Source organism: Rutidosis leptorrhynchoides, chromosome 2, assembly GCF_046630445.1.
Source record: "Rutidosis leptorrhynchoides isolate AG116_Rl617_1_P2 chromosome 2, CSIRO_AGI_Rlap_v1, whole genome shotgun sequence".
NCBI classification, from domain to species: Eukaryota; Viridiplantae; Streptophyta; class Magnoliopsida; order Asterales; family Asteraceae; genus Rutidosis; species Rutidosis leptorrhynchoides.
The window spans coordinates 555,906,921-555,924,196 of record NC_092334.1 but is presented as its reverse complement, the minus strand read 5'-3'; the positions used below and the strand labels follow the sequence as shown (position 1 = coordinate 555,924,196).

The window sequence follows — 17,276 nt, the reverse complement described above, 5'->3', positions numbered from 1 at the left end:
TGTTACTCTTTGAAGGTATTGTGAGTTTAGGTACTAATTATACAGATTGTGACTTGAATGCAAGTTGTTGTGATCATGTTTGTACTAAGTATACATTTGACGAACGTGCTTTATAGATATGACAAATTTCTTATTTTAGTTAGCTAACATAAGAACCTGTAGAGCATAATCATTTGTATCATGAGTGCAATCCATCTATTTTGAGCAGTAAGGTACATATTATTCGAACTACGCATTTGGTTGATAAGTGCATTATCTAAAGATATATTTAATTGGCTTTTATACGGAGTAATATTTAAGAAGGTTTATCCTTGGTGTGCGTTTATCGAGAACACAACAATAATCTGAAACAACTGGCTTTGATCAAGTCATAACTCATAGCTAAGAATGCCTTGAAGAGCGTTGAGGAGGAAGATCTACAGGTTTGTAAGTCTCAATGCTTTTAGTTTGACTAACCAAATTACTACACAATTATGTGTAGTATGAAACAATAACATTGACTTTGACTAAATTTTGACCTTGTGAAAATTGTAGATATTTGCAGGATCCCATAAATGCAGGAAGCATTAGACTTTTATAATCAATCACCATTCCCATAAATGCAGGAAGCATTAGACTTTTATAATCAATCACCATTCTTTACAAACGTCGTATCTGTGTACTACTACTACTACTAATAAACAAATCTTTGTTACACTTTTGTCACCCTTTAATCTAACACCATCATTTATTGAGCTAATTGCAACTAAATATAATATATATTGTAGGCACGATATAAACAGGCAAGATTTGACATTCATCGTGTGAAACCATCAGCGTTTCCTACCAACGATCGCCACGATAATTTGTATAGTAAAGCACTAAAGCCACTTTCTTATAATTAGCGTCAAGTACGTTATTGTTATGTTCTTATGATGTAAAAATAGTAGTCGTAAATGGAAACACTTTCTCAGATTTGTTGCAGTAAAGGGAATTTGTTTTGAACGATCTACTACCTAAGATGACTCTGGAATAGCTTTGGACAAGTGTGGAAAAAACTGGATTGGTCAAGTCCAAGAACATCCAGATTAAAGAATAGTCTGAGGTCAATTTCTTATTTACTGATTTCTTTATCGGAATTTTCTTTTCTTATTTACTGATTTACATTTTATTAGCTGTTGGAAAAATAGGCAAGTTGGGATGGGTTTGGCCGTTGGGAAATAGGTCATATGTGTTTGTGCTGATTGAAATGGGTCTAACGAGTTTGGCTTGACCGGTAACACTTTACGTCCTTTTACACGATGATCAAAATTTATAGTCATCTTCTAATTTGGTTCTCTCTTGCAGGATGGACATTGTTATAGTTCTGTCGAATTTGATAAACCTAAATCAGCCTGCAGCATACTAGAGAGTAGAGATACAATAAGCTTGATGCCAATCTTCTGTTAATATAATATACAAATGATCACAATTATATCATTAATGAGTTAAAGTAGTATTTCTTGCATTTTCCTCTTGACCATGCACATGAGTTACCAAGTTATGTCAAATTTTGTTGCATTGATATGTATTCTTCCTTTCATATTTATAAATTTATTTGTGGTTTTCTCTGATCATTATTGTCACCATTTGTTCTATAACATCATGGTTATATAGTTTCCAAACTATGTTTTTGACACTCATTTTAGCGTATTCAAGTCCCTTACCGTCTTTTTGCATCATCCTGAAATTTTGTTACATATTTTTGTTAGAGAAGCATAGTACAAATATTGGTGTTTAGCCATCAGTATAACCAAAAAAATTAAATTGTATTGTTAACTTCTTAACTACACCCATTTGACCCATTTCAAAGAACTATACGTTTGAACCCATTTAATAGGTTTAGGACATTATAACCACATGAACGCACGTTAGATTTCTAAATAAATACACCCGGAATTGACCCATCTAGATATTTCTATTTGAAATTTCTATATCTAATGTAATCTAATCTGTTATTTGTAGGAATCCCAAAGAAGCATGGTAACGGACGCTCATGCTGACACTACTGCTTTGAAGAATAGCAGTTAATCCAGAGAAACTGACGTCTTTGAAAACAAATATCCATACATCCATACATTCCTTTAAAATAACTCATATGCTTTATTAATATCTTTTATCATTTTAGGATGCTAAAATCACCTTCAAGGCTATTCTGGAAGATGCAAATGTTCCGTCTACACATGAGATAAGGTATTTGCTGATTGTTTCAATATCTAATCTAATATTTTATCGAATCTCTGTCCGTGTTATTTATATCTTTTATCTAATATTTTCTATTTGCCGTCTGTTTCATGTACTTTTAATGATGAGTCTCCCATCTCTAATTAATGGCACATGCTTTCAGGATTCTCATTAGTGATAATATGCCTCAAGTTATAAATCAGTAATAAATAGAGTTCTTTGTGAAAGTTTAAGGTATTTGTTATTATCATTATGTTTGTATTAAAGTCAACATTGTTGTTTTTTAATGTAAAGTGCAGGTTACATTTATATGCTACTCTATATGTGGTAAAAAGTTCGAATCGAATGTCTCCGTTTTATTTTACCTTATGGAAATTGCAAATTACTAAATAGAACAATGAACTATACAATACACCATATTCATATAACAAGCTACAAAAGTTATTGCTTAGATTTTAACAACAATTTTGCAGGTGTGATGTTGTGGTACATTTTCTTGATTGAAGGCAGTTGGTGAAAGTGTAAAGACACTGCTACATTGGTCTATAAATTTGCCGAATTATAAGTAGCAATTTTCATCAGAGTTAGAGGTGTCTTAAAGTATATAACCTTCTCAAATATGAGTTAACATTGAATGTATCCCATTTATATAATGCAGATGAAACTGAATGCAATAAGCAAAATGGAGGTTCAGGTAAATTGAAATAATAAAGGTATTGCAACATTGGCTTGAAGCTGTAAGTACCCCAAAAACTACTATTTTTTTTAAAATGTTGACTGCATTTATCTTTTAATAATTACCTCATGATCCCTCTTAAATAACTAGCAGATCAACCGACCACGTTTATATGCCCACAATTTGCACATGTACTATGATCTTTGGTTCGAAAGTGAAAGCGGCCAACATTTTTTCTATACTTAACTATATAATGAAGTTCGTCAAATATGTATAACATCTACCTAAGACATCGGCAAAGTACTTGCAAAAAAAATATTACAAAATCCGCTGCGAAGCGTGGATCACATACCTAGTATATACTAATTACCGTAAATTTCTCTGTAACCCCATTGGTCACAAGAACCTCCAACCACTATCACACTGTAGTAACGGCATCTTTTTCCCCCCTTCTTCTTCTTCCATATAAGCTTCTACTTTTCTCATCTTCCCTTCAAATCACGTAAATTTTCTTCCACCCTATTGGCCAAAATGTTGAATATATTTAGTAAACCTGCCCATCTTCCCTAATTCATTCCCCATCTCTCTACAATTCATCACCCCCAATTCACCACAGAGTACCCAACTGTTAGCTCTCATCAATTTAGTTTGTGTATGAGAAATTAGTCTCTTAATTTCGTTTCATATTAAAATCTTGAATCAAGATTTTTAAAATTAGGGTTAGTACATACAGCAAGACTCGCCGATTCACCACTTCCTCAGCATATTCTTCTGCCATAGGTCTCTTCTGCTCTGGTATTTGTACCACTTCAATTGTATAATTTTAGTTTATGATATTTATGTTATTGTTGTTTCTCTTTATGAATTTTGCATACAAGGTCTTCTTCACCAAAAAAATAAAATAAAATTTGTTGTTTATATTTTGAATTGTGGAAGATGGGGTAGGTGAATTCTTTTTCTTTACCATTAGTAATTTTGGGTGAAAAGATTACATTGATTTGTTTGGGTTCCGTAACATAAAGCGTAGTTAATTTATGGATTGTAATTGAATTTTTTTAATTTTGGTTATGTGTATGCAACTCATCTAAATGAATCATAACTAATTTTTTGGGTTTTGATTATATTAATCATTACTAAGTTTTTAAGTTTTGGTAACATGAACCATAACTGAGTTTTTGAGTTTTGACTGCTCTGTTTTGGTATAACAAATCAATTAATCAAGTATTTTAATAAAGACAAATTGTGGCTAATTTTTACTTTTTTGGATATAACTAAATATTTGGCCATATATAATGAAAAAAATGATATTTGTTGAGAGGTTGCAGTGTTGCACCGAAGTTTTGGTCAAATAACATGATTATGAAGTAGAAACATATTACGAATCCTAAAAAACCTAACATTTTTGTGTGGATTTTTATTTGAATTATGCAACCTGAAGGTTCATTACACACCTTTAGGCCCATGACACGTTTGGTATTAGTAATGAATATCGGTTTGATTTGGAATTAAACAGCAATTTAAGCGCATTTATATATGTTGGTGGTACTATTCAGGTTGTACTCAAAACCATAATCTAAAGAAGTATTTTGAAGTCTTTACCTTAATCGGAGGGATTTAGTAGCCATGGTGGTGGGTGGCGGTGGCCATGGCTTGCCTTACACAGTGAGCTCACTCACTTTTCTTCTCTAAACTCTACTATATGATGTACTTACTTTCTCTTAATTCCGATTCTTTAAACTTGGATTATACAGGTTCTATGTTTGCAAAAAGCTTGCTGCTATAGCAACACTCCAACACAATATACTTATATCATTGGTTCTCCCCATCATTTGGATTTTCATTACCATTGCTACTACCGTATTTGTAAGTGATAATTTTTCGTTTTCTTTCCAGATTATATTGATTGTTCCTTTCTTTGTGATACATTGAAGTGACGATTTCTAATTTGATGTTGATTCTAAGTTGTTGTGTTGTTTTGACTTTTGCTTTAATTTGTGTCACTGTCGTTTGTTTTTTTTCTTTCATTTTTTATAATTTTAATTTGCATTAAAAGTGTGTATTACTAGATGTTTTTCTATTTCCGTTGTTTTGTATAATGTTGTCGTTATTTGTGGAATGTGTGTTGGCCTCTTATAATTTTTTAGATAAATGGTTCGCATTAGTTTTTTTTGCCCATATTGCTTTCTGGGATAATGTCAACTAACAAAAGACAGAGGAAGGCTAGAGATACCGGTTGTTCCTTTGTTAATTTGGTGTTAGTGGTATTCGTTTTATGACATCACACGACTTGCGAGGTCATAGTTGCGTCACTGTACGTCTGTACCTCCCACGGCCTGTTCATTCAATTGTTTGCCGTATCTTGCCTCATGTCGACTCTGAAATGTCTGGTGTTAATCTTTTGAGTGCTTTATCATCTTCCATAAATTTGAATGATGCAAGTACGATTATAGTTCCTTAAAAAGTCGTCGTCCATTAAGCGCTTTAGTTTTGTTTTTTAAAAGTTATGCAGATGCTCAGTCATGTTATTTATGTTTATATATGTCGCTTCAGTTGTATGCCATTTGTGATATATATATATATATATATATATATATATATATATATATATATATATATATATCAAAAGTCAATTCAAAATGTGACTTAGTTAAGGAAGACATGAATTGGAGAAAGGAATTAGTGTTGTTGTTAAATTCGAGGAGGACAAAATGAAGGTGACACCAACATATCTCTCAAAACAGCCAAACAAATCTGACTGAACCGCAGCTACTATGGCTGTTAAAGATAAAGGTAGGCGGATGATGGTATTTACATTGAATCTATGTCTGGTGTTTCTATAATCGTTAATTTTATTGTTTATAGTACCATCTAAAATCTATGTCATCGTTTTGTAGTTTTATTTAGGGTTTTTCCCCTTTTGATGGATGGAGATGATATTTATAATGGGAATGATGTTGATTCAGATGATGAATAATGAATCTGATGGTTCGGATGAGGCTTTTTTTGAGGTTTAAATCTGACGTCCCTGTTTTTCCTCTGTAATTGCATTTGAAAGTTTGTGTTGCAATTAATTTTGTTTTATGTATTTGATAGAATAGTTTTAAAGATACGAAGATATTTTAGTTTTATGCTCTTTGGTATTATGTTTATGTTGTGATGGTTATTTTTAAAGATAGTTTGTGTGTTATAAATGTAAAACATAACAACTAACTTTCTTCCAGTTAAGTTATCTAATCGATTGATACTATAAGTTAATTAAACTTAAAATCAGCTACTGGATTTCTCAATAAGTTTAATTATTTATATCTATCGCCTGTGTGTTTATGTGTGTCTATGTTGTGATTTTGAAGAATTTAGTCTTATATTATGTGTGTGTGGAACTGACTGTATGTTGATTTCTGGAACTGTACTTCAATGAATAAGGTGGACAATTGTTGTTTACTGTATGTGTATGAAGGGGCAGGCCACAAAGAGTCTGCAACAGAGGAATACTATGCTTAGCAATATGTGATGGAGGTTTTGGTATATGGGTCGCGAGTCGCCAGGAAAAAAAAAAACAGGTTTGTATAATCGTTTATTGATTTATACGTAGTATGTTTTTGGCCCAAATTTTGTTTTCTATGTATGTTATTTGTTGTTTTTGTGGTGAGACTCATATGGACTGATGGAAAAGTAGCTAAATTTGAATGCAGATTTGATTTCTTTCATAATAGGAGACCATTATGAATTAAACCTTGAGATACATTTGATTTCTTGAAATATTTTTGAATATTGTTATGTTCTATTAGTTGGTGGATTTTTTTAATTTTTTTTTTAAGTAAAGGAACATGTATTGGCTTTCTGGAATGTGTTACCTGTTAGGTATTAAAAGCAATTGTAATAAATCATGTGGTCTACCTTCACAGAAGAATGATACTCCGTATGTTTTACGCATGTTGTTTCTATATTTTAGTACTTTGTTAATTTTGGATGAATTTTAATTGTTTTTGCATCTTATTAATAGTCTTTCATTGTAATGCAGATGTACCTACTTATATATTGGTCGTTGAGGATGATTTACAACAGGCTGCAGTGATAATACAATCATGGCCATTGGTGTACACACACATACCACCGGTTAGTTGATGTAATCGTTTTCTAGATTTAGATTTGTAGAAGTTGGAAACCCTTTCTAATCGAATAAACGCTAAACGCACACTATTGATGTTTCACAAATCCGACGCAACAAGCAAAACGTGCAATCTTCAAAAATGAAGGTAACACGAAACCGCAAAAAAACAATCCTTTACCAAAAATTAATCAAACGCTAACAAAGTTCATTTTCACAGCCGATGAACAAGAGGAGCAAAATAAGTAGAAAAAGGAATAAAAACTGCTCCAACTAGCTTTTGCTCAACTTCAATTTTTTTTGCAAACCAAGTCCCTCCAAAAAGAGAGTGTTGCACAGCCAGTCTTTAAGTACAATAACGAAATCCGCATCTACCAAAAATATCAACGAAATAGTTACAAAAAAGATTACCAAATCCGCCGCAACGCGCGGACCACGTACCTAGTTCTAATTCAAATCATAAGAAAATATTATCAAAAGTTAATTTTACTAAACTCTGACGCCCTTCTATTTCTTAAAGAAAACACTAGAATTGTTTTAGCCTCGATAAAATCATAAAAGAAAACTGAATACAAACCAATTTTATAAAATACTTAAGGCAGAATAATCATTTCTTAGGATATCACTTAAACGCACTTTAGTAAAGTGTAGCTGAAGACTCGAGATAAATGCTACTCCGTATAATATAATGTCTACATAGTTTAAAATCAAGTTTTCTTTCTTGTTGTACATGCCTTTTACTACTATTGGTAACTTTTTAATGATAGTTATCCAAATTTACAGTAAATTAAATTAAAGCTCTGGTTAGCATAATTTTTTATTTATTTTACTTGTACAATTTTTTTACTCAACACCGATTCGGTCTTCTGAAACGCTAATCTATTTGAGTTTTGATCACCGGAAAGTAGAACCCTATACAACAAAATTCACTACTCGCAAAAATCTTCATCCATTACGTTGTATATTAAGGATTATATTATATTATTGATATTGATAACAATAACAATAACAATCTTTGTTATCTTAATCTATTACTACCAATAATTCTACGGTTCCACACTTTCATTTCCTGAATCTTGTAATACTAAATATCTGCATATGTCTAAAGAAATCAAGAACAAAATCAATAAAGATGATGACGATAAAGGTAATGGTAAAACCAATTGCGAATATATAAGAAGAAGGCATCACCAAAACATACCACCACCCGACTACAGTCATCATCATCATCATCATCATCTTTATTATAAAAAGGAGAAAGATGAAGAATTGGGGATTTGGGGAATCTTGATTATTGGACTAATTGGAGCTACTGCTACTACTCTTGCTGTATGTGATTGTTTCTTCTTTATAATTAATGTTCTATAATATAATATAATATTGATTTAGTGATAAAGTTTTCAGCTTTTGTATTTCTTTTTAAGCTTTGAGCATTTTCATCTGCTAGTTTTAGGGTTTGGTTTGTTAAAGTTTAGTTTTTGGGTTATGATTTAGAAGTTGGTTCAGTAGAGAGAATAAATTGGAATGGCAAAAAGGATAGTAGTAATTTGATGAAAATTTATTCAAATTAACAAATACAAGGTAGGTGAATCATGCCCAAAATGTGAAAGTTTTGTATTGAAAATGAAGCATATATATCGATTTCCATGATTGTTCATTTAAGGCTAGTGGATTATTTATACGAAAAGATAGTTTATGACGGTTTCAAACAATTTGATAGGTTAGACGTATGAGGCAAATGGCTGATGGGTTTTTTTATTGGGTCGCACATGTTGATGATGATTTTGTTTATTTGGGTCAATATATTGATTATAATTTTTTAATATATTGGACAAGGTTACCAGGTCACCCTCATGGAGAGGTGCTAGTAGTAGATCATTTCGATCGAGTTTTCAAGAGGAGTCTTGGAAAAGATACAACCGTCGAATGCAGGAAGAGTATGAAGAAGAAATCGAGAGGGTGGTGCGTTTCTATTTATATTCACTCCTTTTAATTTTACTTAATTAATTCTGGTGTGTTTGTATGTGCAATGTGAAATTGTTATCTGATTAAATAATCAAGATCCCATAGTTGCAACTTTCTTATATTGCATTATTGATTACTTGGTGACATTTCTCATTATCAAGTATTATTACGACTCTACGCGTATTAATGAATTAGACTACCATTTATTTTGTTACCTATAGAGTCTTTGTATCTTTGTGTACAAACATGAAATTGTTTTTATAGCCTTTGTTCTTACTTCTATATATAGAAACCTTTTAATCCATTCGATAGATTATGCTATTAGTGATTTACGGCGCTAACATAGTAAAAATCGTATTCATCATATCCCGAATTAAATTGGATTGTGTGTTTACTTTAGCAATGTAAACCATCATTTTCGGTTGACCATCTAATTTCATAAGTATAATGGATGAATGGAAACTAATGTTGAAAGTGGTCATAGAAGTAGAGTACATTGCACCTTGATTTGAGCTTTTTTACGGATTTATGTACGCTTCATGTCAATAAATAAAATTTTGTTTTAATGATTGTATGTAGGAGCGTATAAGGCACATGCAAAGTGTGTTTAATAGGAGAAAAAATAAATACACAAGGGATTATGAAAATTGGAAGGGAAATAATGGAGCAGGTGGATATTATCAAAATTTTCATAGAGACGATTGGTATTGGAAAACCGATACGTCACAACGAAACAGACGTAGTAATTATAAGGAACCTTCTCAGTCCCCTGTAAATTATTCTTTGTCCCATCACTATGCAATATTGGGTCTCAGCAGGTAAAACTTATTTATGGCTTTTTTGACACTTTGTTCTTGTTAGTCTTTTTGTTTTTCCGTCTTTTCTTTTGTAGAATTAATAACGAGTCGATTTGCGGTTCATTTTTGTTGATAGCTTGATAAGAGTTAATGGCTATTTTCTCTTCATAAGATGATGGACATTTTTTGAATATTTTATATGCTACAAATCATATATGCTGTTTCTTAGGCTGAATATATTTTATATAATAATAATAATAATAATAATATAATATCTCTTGTTAATTAATAGGTCAAGGACAAAGCCATACACAGATGATGAGATCAAGGTATTCATCAGCTCTTACCTCCCGATTTTCATCTTTTTATTTCTGTTTCATGGGAATAATATTTTATTTGATACAGACTGCATTCAGGAGCAAGGCAAAGGAGTTTCACCCTGATCAGAATCAAGAAAATAAAGGTAGGCATTTTTATCGTTCCATTCATTAAAACGTTATTATTATAGTCAATATATAATCAAACGATTTATTATTGATTGATAAAGATGAGTGAACACTACCTTCTTTTTTTCTCTTAATCTGATTCTTATTCTTTTAAAAAGTTTGTTACATAATCACCTTATATTACAATACAATTGAAGTCACGCGTCGGGTATCTTAATTTGAAGCGATGCAACCGAGTGTTATTAAAATTGAGAATTGTATGTATATTGCTGCAGAGGTTGCTGAAGCGAGGTTCAAGGAGGTTATGACATCTTACGAGGCCATTAAGACGGAAAGAAAGAATATGAAATGAAATAAAGAGTATGCAATGCAATGCTATTTTAGAGGTGTAATATAGACACCCCATTTTTTGGGGGGGTGGTTGCAAAAGTTTTGTTTATTTGGTTGCTAATTGATTTGATACAGAATAGTATTTTATATTGAGAAAAATAAATCTGTTACATCAGAATTAACTTAATTTCATTTTTGATGCTGCAGTAGCATTCTTTTTTATGGTCTATTATATGAACTTCAGAAAGTTGTGCGTTGAGTTTGTATAGATAAATAAATGACCAAAAAGAGTTGCATTATTTGGTGGGTTACTAGATAAAGCTTGCGTGGTGTTACTGAATTGACAATATTTCATTTTTTATGTTTTTCTTTTTCAAAGATTTTTTTAGAGCTTTTTTTTATTGAAGTTTTGACAAAATTGAGCTTTTGGTTAAGGGATTTTTTTGAAGTTTGTGTGGTTAAGTTGAGTGAAAAACTTTTGAAAAGCTTTTTATATTGGAGATGATTTTTAATTTTTTTTTTTTTTTTTTTTTTTATAAGTAGTAGATGTAAGCACCTTTCTGAAAATTGTTAAGCTCCTTATTTGCTACAGGAAGTAATAAGCAGGTAAATTGGAAATTAAATTTTTTCCGGAGATTATTGCTTTTAAAGTTGATTTTCAAAACACGACTGACTTGGTCCGGTGGGAGTTTTTAAACTTTATGCTAATTCGGCTAAGATTCAGTTCCGAGTGGATGTTTTGGATTAATATGTGTCTTCAGCTTGTTTTTGTTAACGGTAGCCCTACTGTTGTGTTCCATATTAGTCGAGGTCTTCGACAGTGTCACTGTGTCAGTCCTTTTTCTTTTATTTAAAATTGTTATTTAAGAGCTTCATTTGATGAAAAAAGCTGGTCAGATTCAGGGGACGAAAATTAGTAAGTTTGAGAAAAACAGTTCACATTTATTCTACATGTTCTTGAGTTATGAATGGAGTTCCATTGATTTCCAAACAAATGTTAACGTGTTTGACGATTTTCACTGGATCTCGGGTTTGGGTTTACAGTTTAATGTTGCTAAATCTATTTTGTTTTGTATTGGAGTTTCGCATTTGGAGGTCAATCATATGGCTTCCTTAACCGGTTGTGCTGTACGCAATCTTCTATAGGGAGTCTCCCAAATCAATATGAACCTCATTCAATATGAATTTTCATAAGAATTGTGGGTTTGAAGGCAAATGTATCATCAGTTGGTGACGGTTAACCCCTATTAACTCGGTTCTTGAAAGTAATAGTATCTACTACTACTTCTCTATTTTTAAATACTCGGAATGTGTTATTAAAGATTTAGAAAAAGTTCGATCTTATTTTTTCTGGGGTAGAAAAAGGTGACAAACAGAATATCACTTGGGTTAAATGGTATGATAGGTTTCCTATTATTTTTTATTTATTTTTTTTCTATGAGAAAGGAGACCTTGATATCGGTAGTTTAAAAGCGTTTAATACAACTCTTTTTAAAAAATGGAGATGGAAGTTACTACTCTCCCCAAGTTCCTTATGGGTCCAAGTGATCACAATGCCAGGAATTTTATCGTCAGGTTCATTTTACCCTCTATGGAGCCTAGCACGAACTGGTCCAAGACCATCCATAGGATGGTAAACATTTTTGCGTGGCAATTGAGTATTAACCGGTTGCTAACAAGGCTGATGGATTATATAGCTTCTCCTATTTGTCTTCAAGGGGTTGAGTCCATTCATCATGTAATATTCTATAAATTTAAAACAATATAAAACCCAAAACTAATGTTTAATCACTCGCTACTTACAAATTATAATAACTCAAATTAAAATAAATAAGATGGATAAATAAGTAATAAGTGGTAAATAAGTTAATTTGGTAAATAAATTAACATAAACCTCTTAACGAGTTTAAGACCATGAATTAGATACTAAATAAAACTTAGTACTATCATGCTAGAAATAGATTAATTAAGGTTAACAAATAGTCACTTGTAATAATATTTAAACTTAATTATAAAACTCAATACTAGCTAAGAAATGCCAAACCATCGAGTAGATGGAAGTTATTTGACCACATTTATTAGATGGATATGGGATAAGTCTCATTTATCTATATAGTAGAATCTCTGTAATTTAATACTCGATAAATTAATAACCTCCATAAAATTAGTAATTTGTCTGGTCCCAACTTGGGACCAGTACAAATTTGGACTTCAATCGATAAAATAATAAGATAATAATTTTTTTGAAATACCAAGGTAAATATATTGGTCCCAACGAAACTATAAAGCAATAATTACTATTTTTTTTTTCTTCCTAAATTCCAATGTACATGGAGCTTGACAAGTTTATTAATGTGTGAATGTATATACATGAGAATTTTGAAGGTCCTTGTTTATCTTTTATTGAAATAGGTAAAGTGAACGGACATAATAATTTGAAATATTTATGCATTAGTTTGAGACTTGCTTACAAATATAAGCGAATTATTTAAATTAATAATTTATTAATTTATCGATATAATAATATCTCGCTAAAATAATAAAATATGTTAGTCCCATCATTATTAATTTATAAAGGTTCTACTGTATATCCACTAGTATCATTCATTTCATACTCTCTTTGCTAAATCAAGTGAGATGAAATATTCAATAACTCAATAGTCATACTACTCACTACAATTTATCATAATATTAAGAGGAGAATAGAGACATTTTTAAAGAATACAAAATAATTGCGAGTCTAGTTTCAGTCCTAACACGAATACGATTTAGAGGTAACTACTAATCACCATCTTTATTATTGATGTATAATTTGTTTATTGGGTTTCTTAATCAACTTATTGGTTTAGATTAACTACATATCGCTTTGATTATAATAAAGATGAGATGTTAAGATTTTGGGTACAAAATAGGTATCTTTTGTAAATATTGATCTTAAGCAAATTGTAGTCACATGTTTAGTAATGGATCTAGATATTTTTTTTATGACTCCCCAAGATCCTGTCTCAAATTTTAATATGTTCTAACTATATTGCAATTTAAAGTTATATTGTGTCAGACCAGATTTTCAATATAAATTGCTGGAACTATCTTTGTGAACATAATTAAATTTTCTAGCCCATAAAATGATGTGAAAGTCGTGTTATTAAGTAGGAATAGAATTTGTGACAAATTGTAATTATATGTCTAAAAAAAGGTATCATGAATTATAACCTGATAAAATTATACGAATGATAGTTTTCATGTAACTAATATATAAAATTATAACTTGATAAAATTAAAGTGTACAAATTTTATGGTACTGACTATGCTTGTAAATATTAATATGAGTATACTTATAAAATTATGACAAATGGGCATTAAGGTCTATGGCCATTATCATAATTAACAAACTAAATTCTTATAAAATATAGGTTACTAAATTAAAAATTTTAATATGAAACTATAATACGAACTTAGGTGGATATATATATATATATATATATATATATATATATATATATATATATATATATATATATATATATATATATATATATATATATACTACCTCCTTCCCAGTTCAATTGTCCACTTGTTGTGACTTTGGTCTTTTCTTTCCAATTTTGACTTTTAATATTTTATATGTATTATATAATTCTATGAACTTTATATCAATGGATTGGTTTTTGAATATCTTTTTACCGGTACAATGATCATTAAGTATTATATAATACACAAAAAGTAATTCGAAGTTAAAGTTGGAAAGAAAAGACCTCTAAAGTCAAAGCATGACAATTGAACTGGGACGGAGGGAGTATATATTTGGGTAATATGGAAAAGAAATAGAAACTGATGTTTGGAGTCCATGTTTTCGATTACGATAGCGGGAATTTTGAGTCTTAAAATACGTAAGTTACTAGCAATTTGGAATATGAAAGTCATAGTAACATATAGTAAAATAACTATATCATTAATATAAATTTCATGAAACTATTTAAATAGAAGTAAATTGCTAATGTAAGGATATTACATACTCCCTATTTGAATGTATTTTGTGCTCATACATGTGTATTCATTAGATTTGGCTCGGTGATCGCATCCTTTGGTGGTATTTTGTTGTCCTTGGAATTTCGTTATTCAACATAAGGTAAGGATATTCTAGGTGGTTCTAGGATCGCTTCGGTAAATCTTTCCTCTCAAAACTTTGTTTCGAATTTTGTATAAAATTATTGGTATGACATGCTTATTTGGATATTTGTTATATTTGTTAGTCTATATTTTTCTTATGTTTTCCTCATTTTGGATGTACTAACGAGGTTACTGATTATGTTTGTTAATTGAGGAAATCATTATATTTTAGTATTTGGAAATTGTGTCAAAACCGTGTCTCGAAAACCCGCCAAAAACAGCCTCGAAAACAGTCGCGAAAACAGCCCCAAAACTGTCACGAAAATAGCCCGAAATTGTCGTGAAACAGTCCCAGAACTGTCGCGAAACAGTCCCGAAACTGTCACGAAAATAACCCCAGAAACTGTGGATATCAGCCCCGAAACAGTCACGAACAGCCAAGGTTGGAGAATTCGGATCTCGGGGAGATCTCGTTTGGAATTTTTAGGGAGATCTCGGCATCTCGGAATAATCTCGGGGAGATCTCGGACGTTGACTTACGTTGACTTTATAGTCTTTTTTAATAAAAATGTACATAAAAACATAAATATATGTATATTTATATACGTTTTTACGAGATTTTACAAAAATATCCGAGAAATGAGCGAGAAAATCTTAGAAATTACGAATTCTACAAGAAAATCTTACAAATTAGCAAGATAATTCGAGAAATCGTGCCTTTGACTAAGTTTGACCACGTTGACCAAGAAATCTCGGGAGATGAACATCTCGTCTCGGTTGCCTTCTAAAAACGAGATCTCGGGGGAGATCTCGGGGAGATCTCGGGAGATTTACAACACTGCGGACAGCCCCGAAACGTCTGAAACAACCTGGTAAAGAACGTGTGTGTATGTGGCGATTGGTACGGTGATTCGTATCGAGTGTCCCTCATTTCACGTGGCTTTACATGTCCCGCTAAGTCCCGTTTAAGTTATTAATTTGTAAGGGCTAAAATATTATGTAACATGACTCGTGACAAAGGTTGGACCGAATGGTTGGGTTGACACGCGATTTTAAAATAATACGACATACAATATTATAAACATTTTAAGTATTTGGTCAAGCGTAAAATATTTAAGTCATTTTATTAATTTTTTTTAAAATATATTATAAAGTCTGTTAATCACTTTAAATGTATTTGAAAATTTATAATTAATAAATATGTTAAAACGGTTTCTTAAAATATGCCTAAGAGTAACCTATCCATGGAGGTCCCGTGAGCGCATTATTGTGACACTGATAATGTGGCATCGACTGTAGCGGTGTATTTTATTTACTCGGTAGTTGGTACCAGATCTTTGTTATTATATTTTGATAGGAGGCGTATGGATCGATCCTAGGATTTTGTTTTGACGATGGACGTTTATTGTAGTGTCATACGAAACGTCACCGATATGGATGATTAGTGGAGTAGATACCCTTTGATTTCATTTTGATACTTTGATACATATTTGTTTGACTCTTAGTGCATTATTTTAGAAAATTTGTACAACACTCTTAGTACGTGACTTTGATATTTTGACACATTCGTTAATATGGATCTATACATATTTGTACCTGATTTAAAAATAAGTTACTTTGTAAATAAGTTCGTTTTGAAATTTGTCATGCATGTCATACTATACTCCGTTCTTTGTTATATCTGTTCACTGGGCTTTGGCTCAGCCGTATTCTTGTTTTTCCTTCTTAGACGACAGGTAATCAAGGAGGCGTTGAGAACGTGAGAAGAGTGTAGAGTGGAGTGAACTTAGCACCATTTCCTTAGAGATTTTGTTCCGAACCTTAGTACTTATATTGGTTTAGTATTACTTTTGAATAAGTTTGTTAACTTTGATTTTTGACTAGGGTTTGATTTTGAATAAGAATAACACACTTTTGTCTTTTAAGTTACTTTTATTTATGTATTGGAATTCGTAAGATTATGGTCTTTACATATCATCTCCTTTTCTCCCGTGAGACTGCTGTTTAAATTTGGAGAAAAATTAAGATTTGGCTTGACATTTAACTTCCTATTTTTGATTCACGGTCTTCGTTTGATACTTGGATTCGCGACTGGAATGCTGATCATGACATGAAAGTCAAGATTTTTTTTTTTTTTTTTTTGAACTCCCTAGTCTTCACTTCTAACACAGTGAAGAAGAGTTCTCTTTTTCATCTCATTTGTAATGTTTCTTACTATTTGACATCAATGACGAGGATTTAAGGGGCTGGGGTGGGTCATGGTCCCCCAAAAACTTATCTCTTTACTAGCAATTTTTATAGTTTTAAAGACTAAATATGATATTTCAAATTTTAGCCCCACTAAATTAAAATTAGAAGATGTAGAGACAACGTTATTTTGAACTTTATGGAACCTATTTATATATAAGAGATTACATGTTTTGAATGAGTTATTTTGGTCCTTTAATTATTAATGTTCAAGCTTCGTTACTATTTGAACTTGTAATAGAGGTAGATGTAATATCTCTTTGTGAGGACCCGGAAATTTCCGACTAAATTTAAACTTTATCTTTATATTATTCTGACACGATAAGCAATGTTTGTTAAGTTAAATCTCAAGGATTTTAAACTATGTTTATACATTCATTTAAACCTCGACCAAA

General features: G+C 31.3%; 1 protein-coding gene and 1 long non-coding RNA gene across 6 annotated transcripts; both read left to right on the top strand.

Annotated features, from left to right (window-relative positions):
• Positions 1–597: 597 nt before the first annotated feature.
• LOC139893090 (uncharacterized) lies at positions 598–2,916 on the top strand. Its single transcript, XR_011774335.1, has 3 exons — positions 598–1,084; positions 1,327–2,436; positions 2,676–2,916. It is a non-coding gene; the product is annotated as an uncharacterized lncRNA (long non-coding RNA).
• A 497-nt stretch (positions 2,917–3,413) lies between these two features.
• On the top strand, positions 3,414–10,747 carry LOC139893089 (uncharacterized). Of its 5 annotated transcripts, XM_071876227.1 has the most exons (13): positions 3,414–3,673; positions 4,432–4,540; positions 4,630–4,741; positions 5,531–5,668; positions 5,773–5,886; positions 6,336–6,438; positions 6,900–6,994; positions 8,095–8,315; positions 8,823–8,948; positions 9,531–9,769; positions 10,041–10,077; positions 10,154–10,211; positions 10,470–10,747. In XM_071876227.1, the coding sequence occupies exons 7-13, from the start codon at positions 6,964–6,966 to the stop codon at positions 10,544–10,546; spliced, it is 789 nt and encodes a 262-aa protein (XP_071732328.1). In that variant the 5' UTR covers positions 3,414–3,673; positions 4,432–4,540; positions 4,630–4,741; positions 5,531–5,668; positions 5,773–5,886; positions 6,336–6,438; positions 6,900–6,963; the 3' UTR covers positions 10,547–10,747. The 5 variants fall into 5 exon arrangements, with proteins under 5 accessions (XP_071732328.1, XP_071732329.1, XP_071732327.1 ...); XM_071876228.1 differs by having other exon boundaries at positions 5,531–5,886; XM_071876226.1 differs by lacking the exons at positions 5,531–5,668; positions 5,773–5,886 and having other exon boundaries at positions 3,414–3,658.
• Positions 10,748–17,276: the final 6,529 nt, after the last annotated feature.

Excerpts from the sequence above, each read along its gene's own strand:
- LOC139893089 (XM_071876226.1), top strand. The coding sequence starts at position 6,964 with ATGGCCATTGGTGTACACACACATACCACCG. Across the intron at positions 6,995-8,094 it reads TGTACACACACATACCACCG|AAATCAAGAACAAAATCAAT; the intron begins GTTAGTTGATGT and ends ATATGTCTAAAG. Across the intron at positions 8,949-9,530 it reads AAGAAGAAATCGAGAGGGTG|GAGCGTATAAGGCACATGCA; the intron begins GTGCGTTTCTAT and ends GATTGTATGTAG.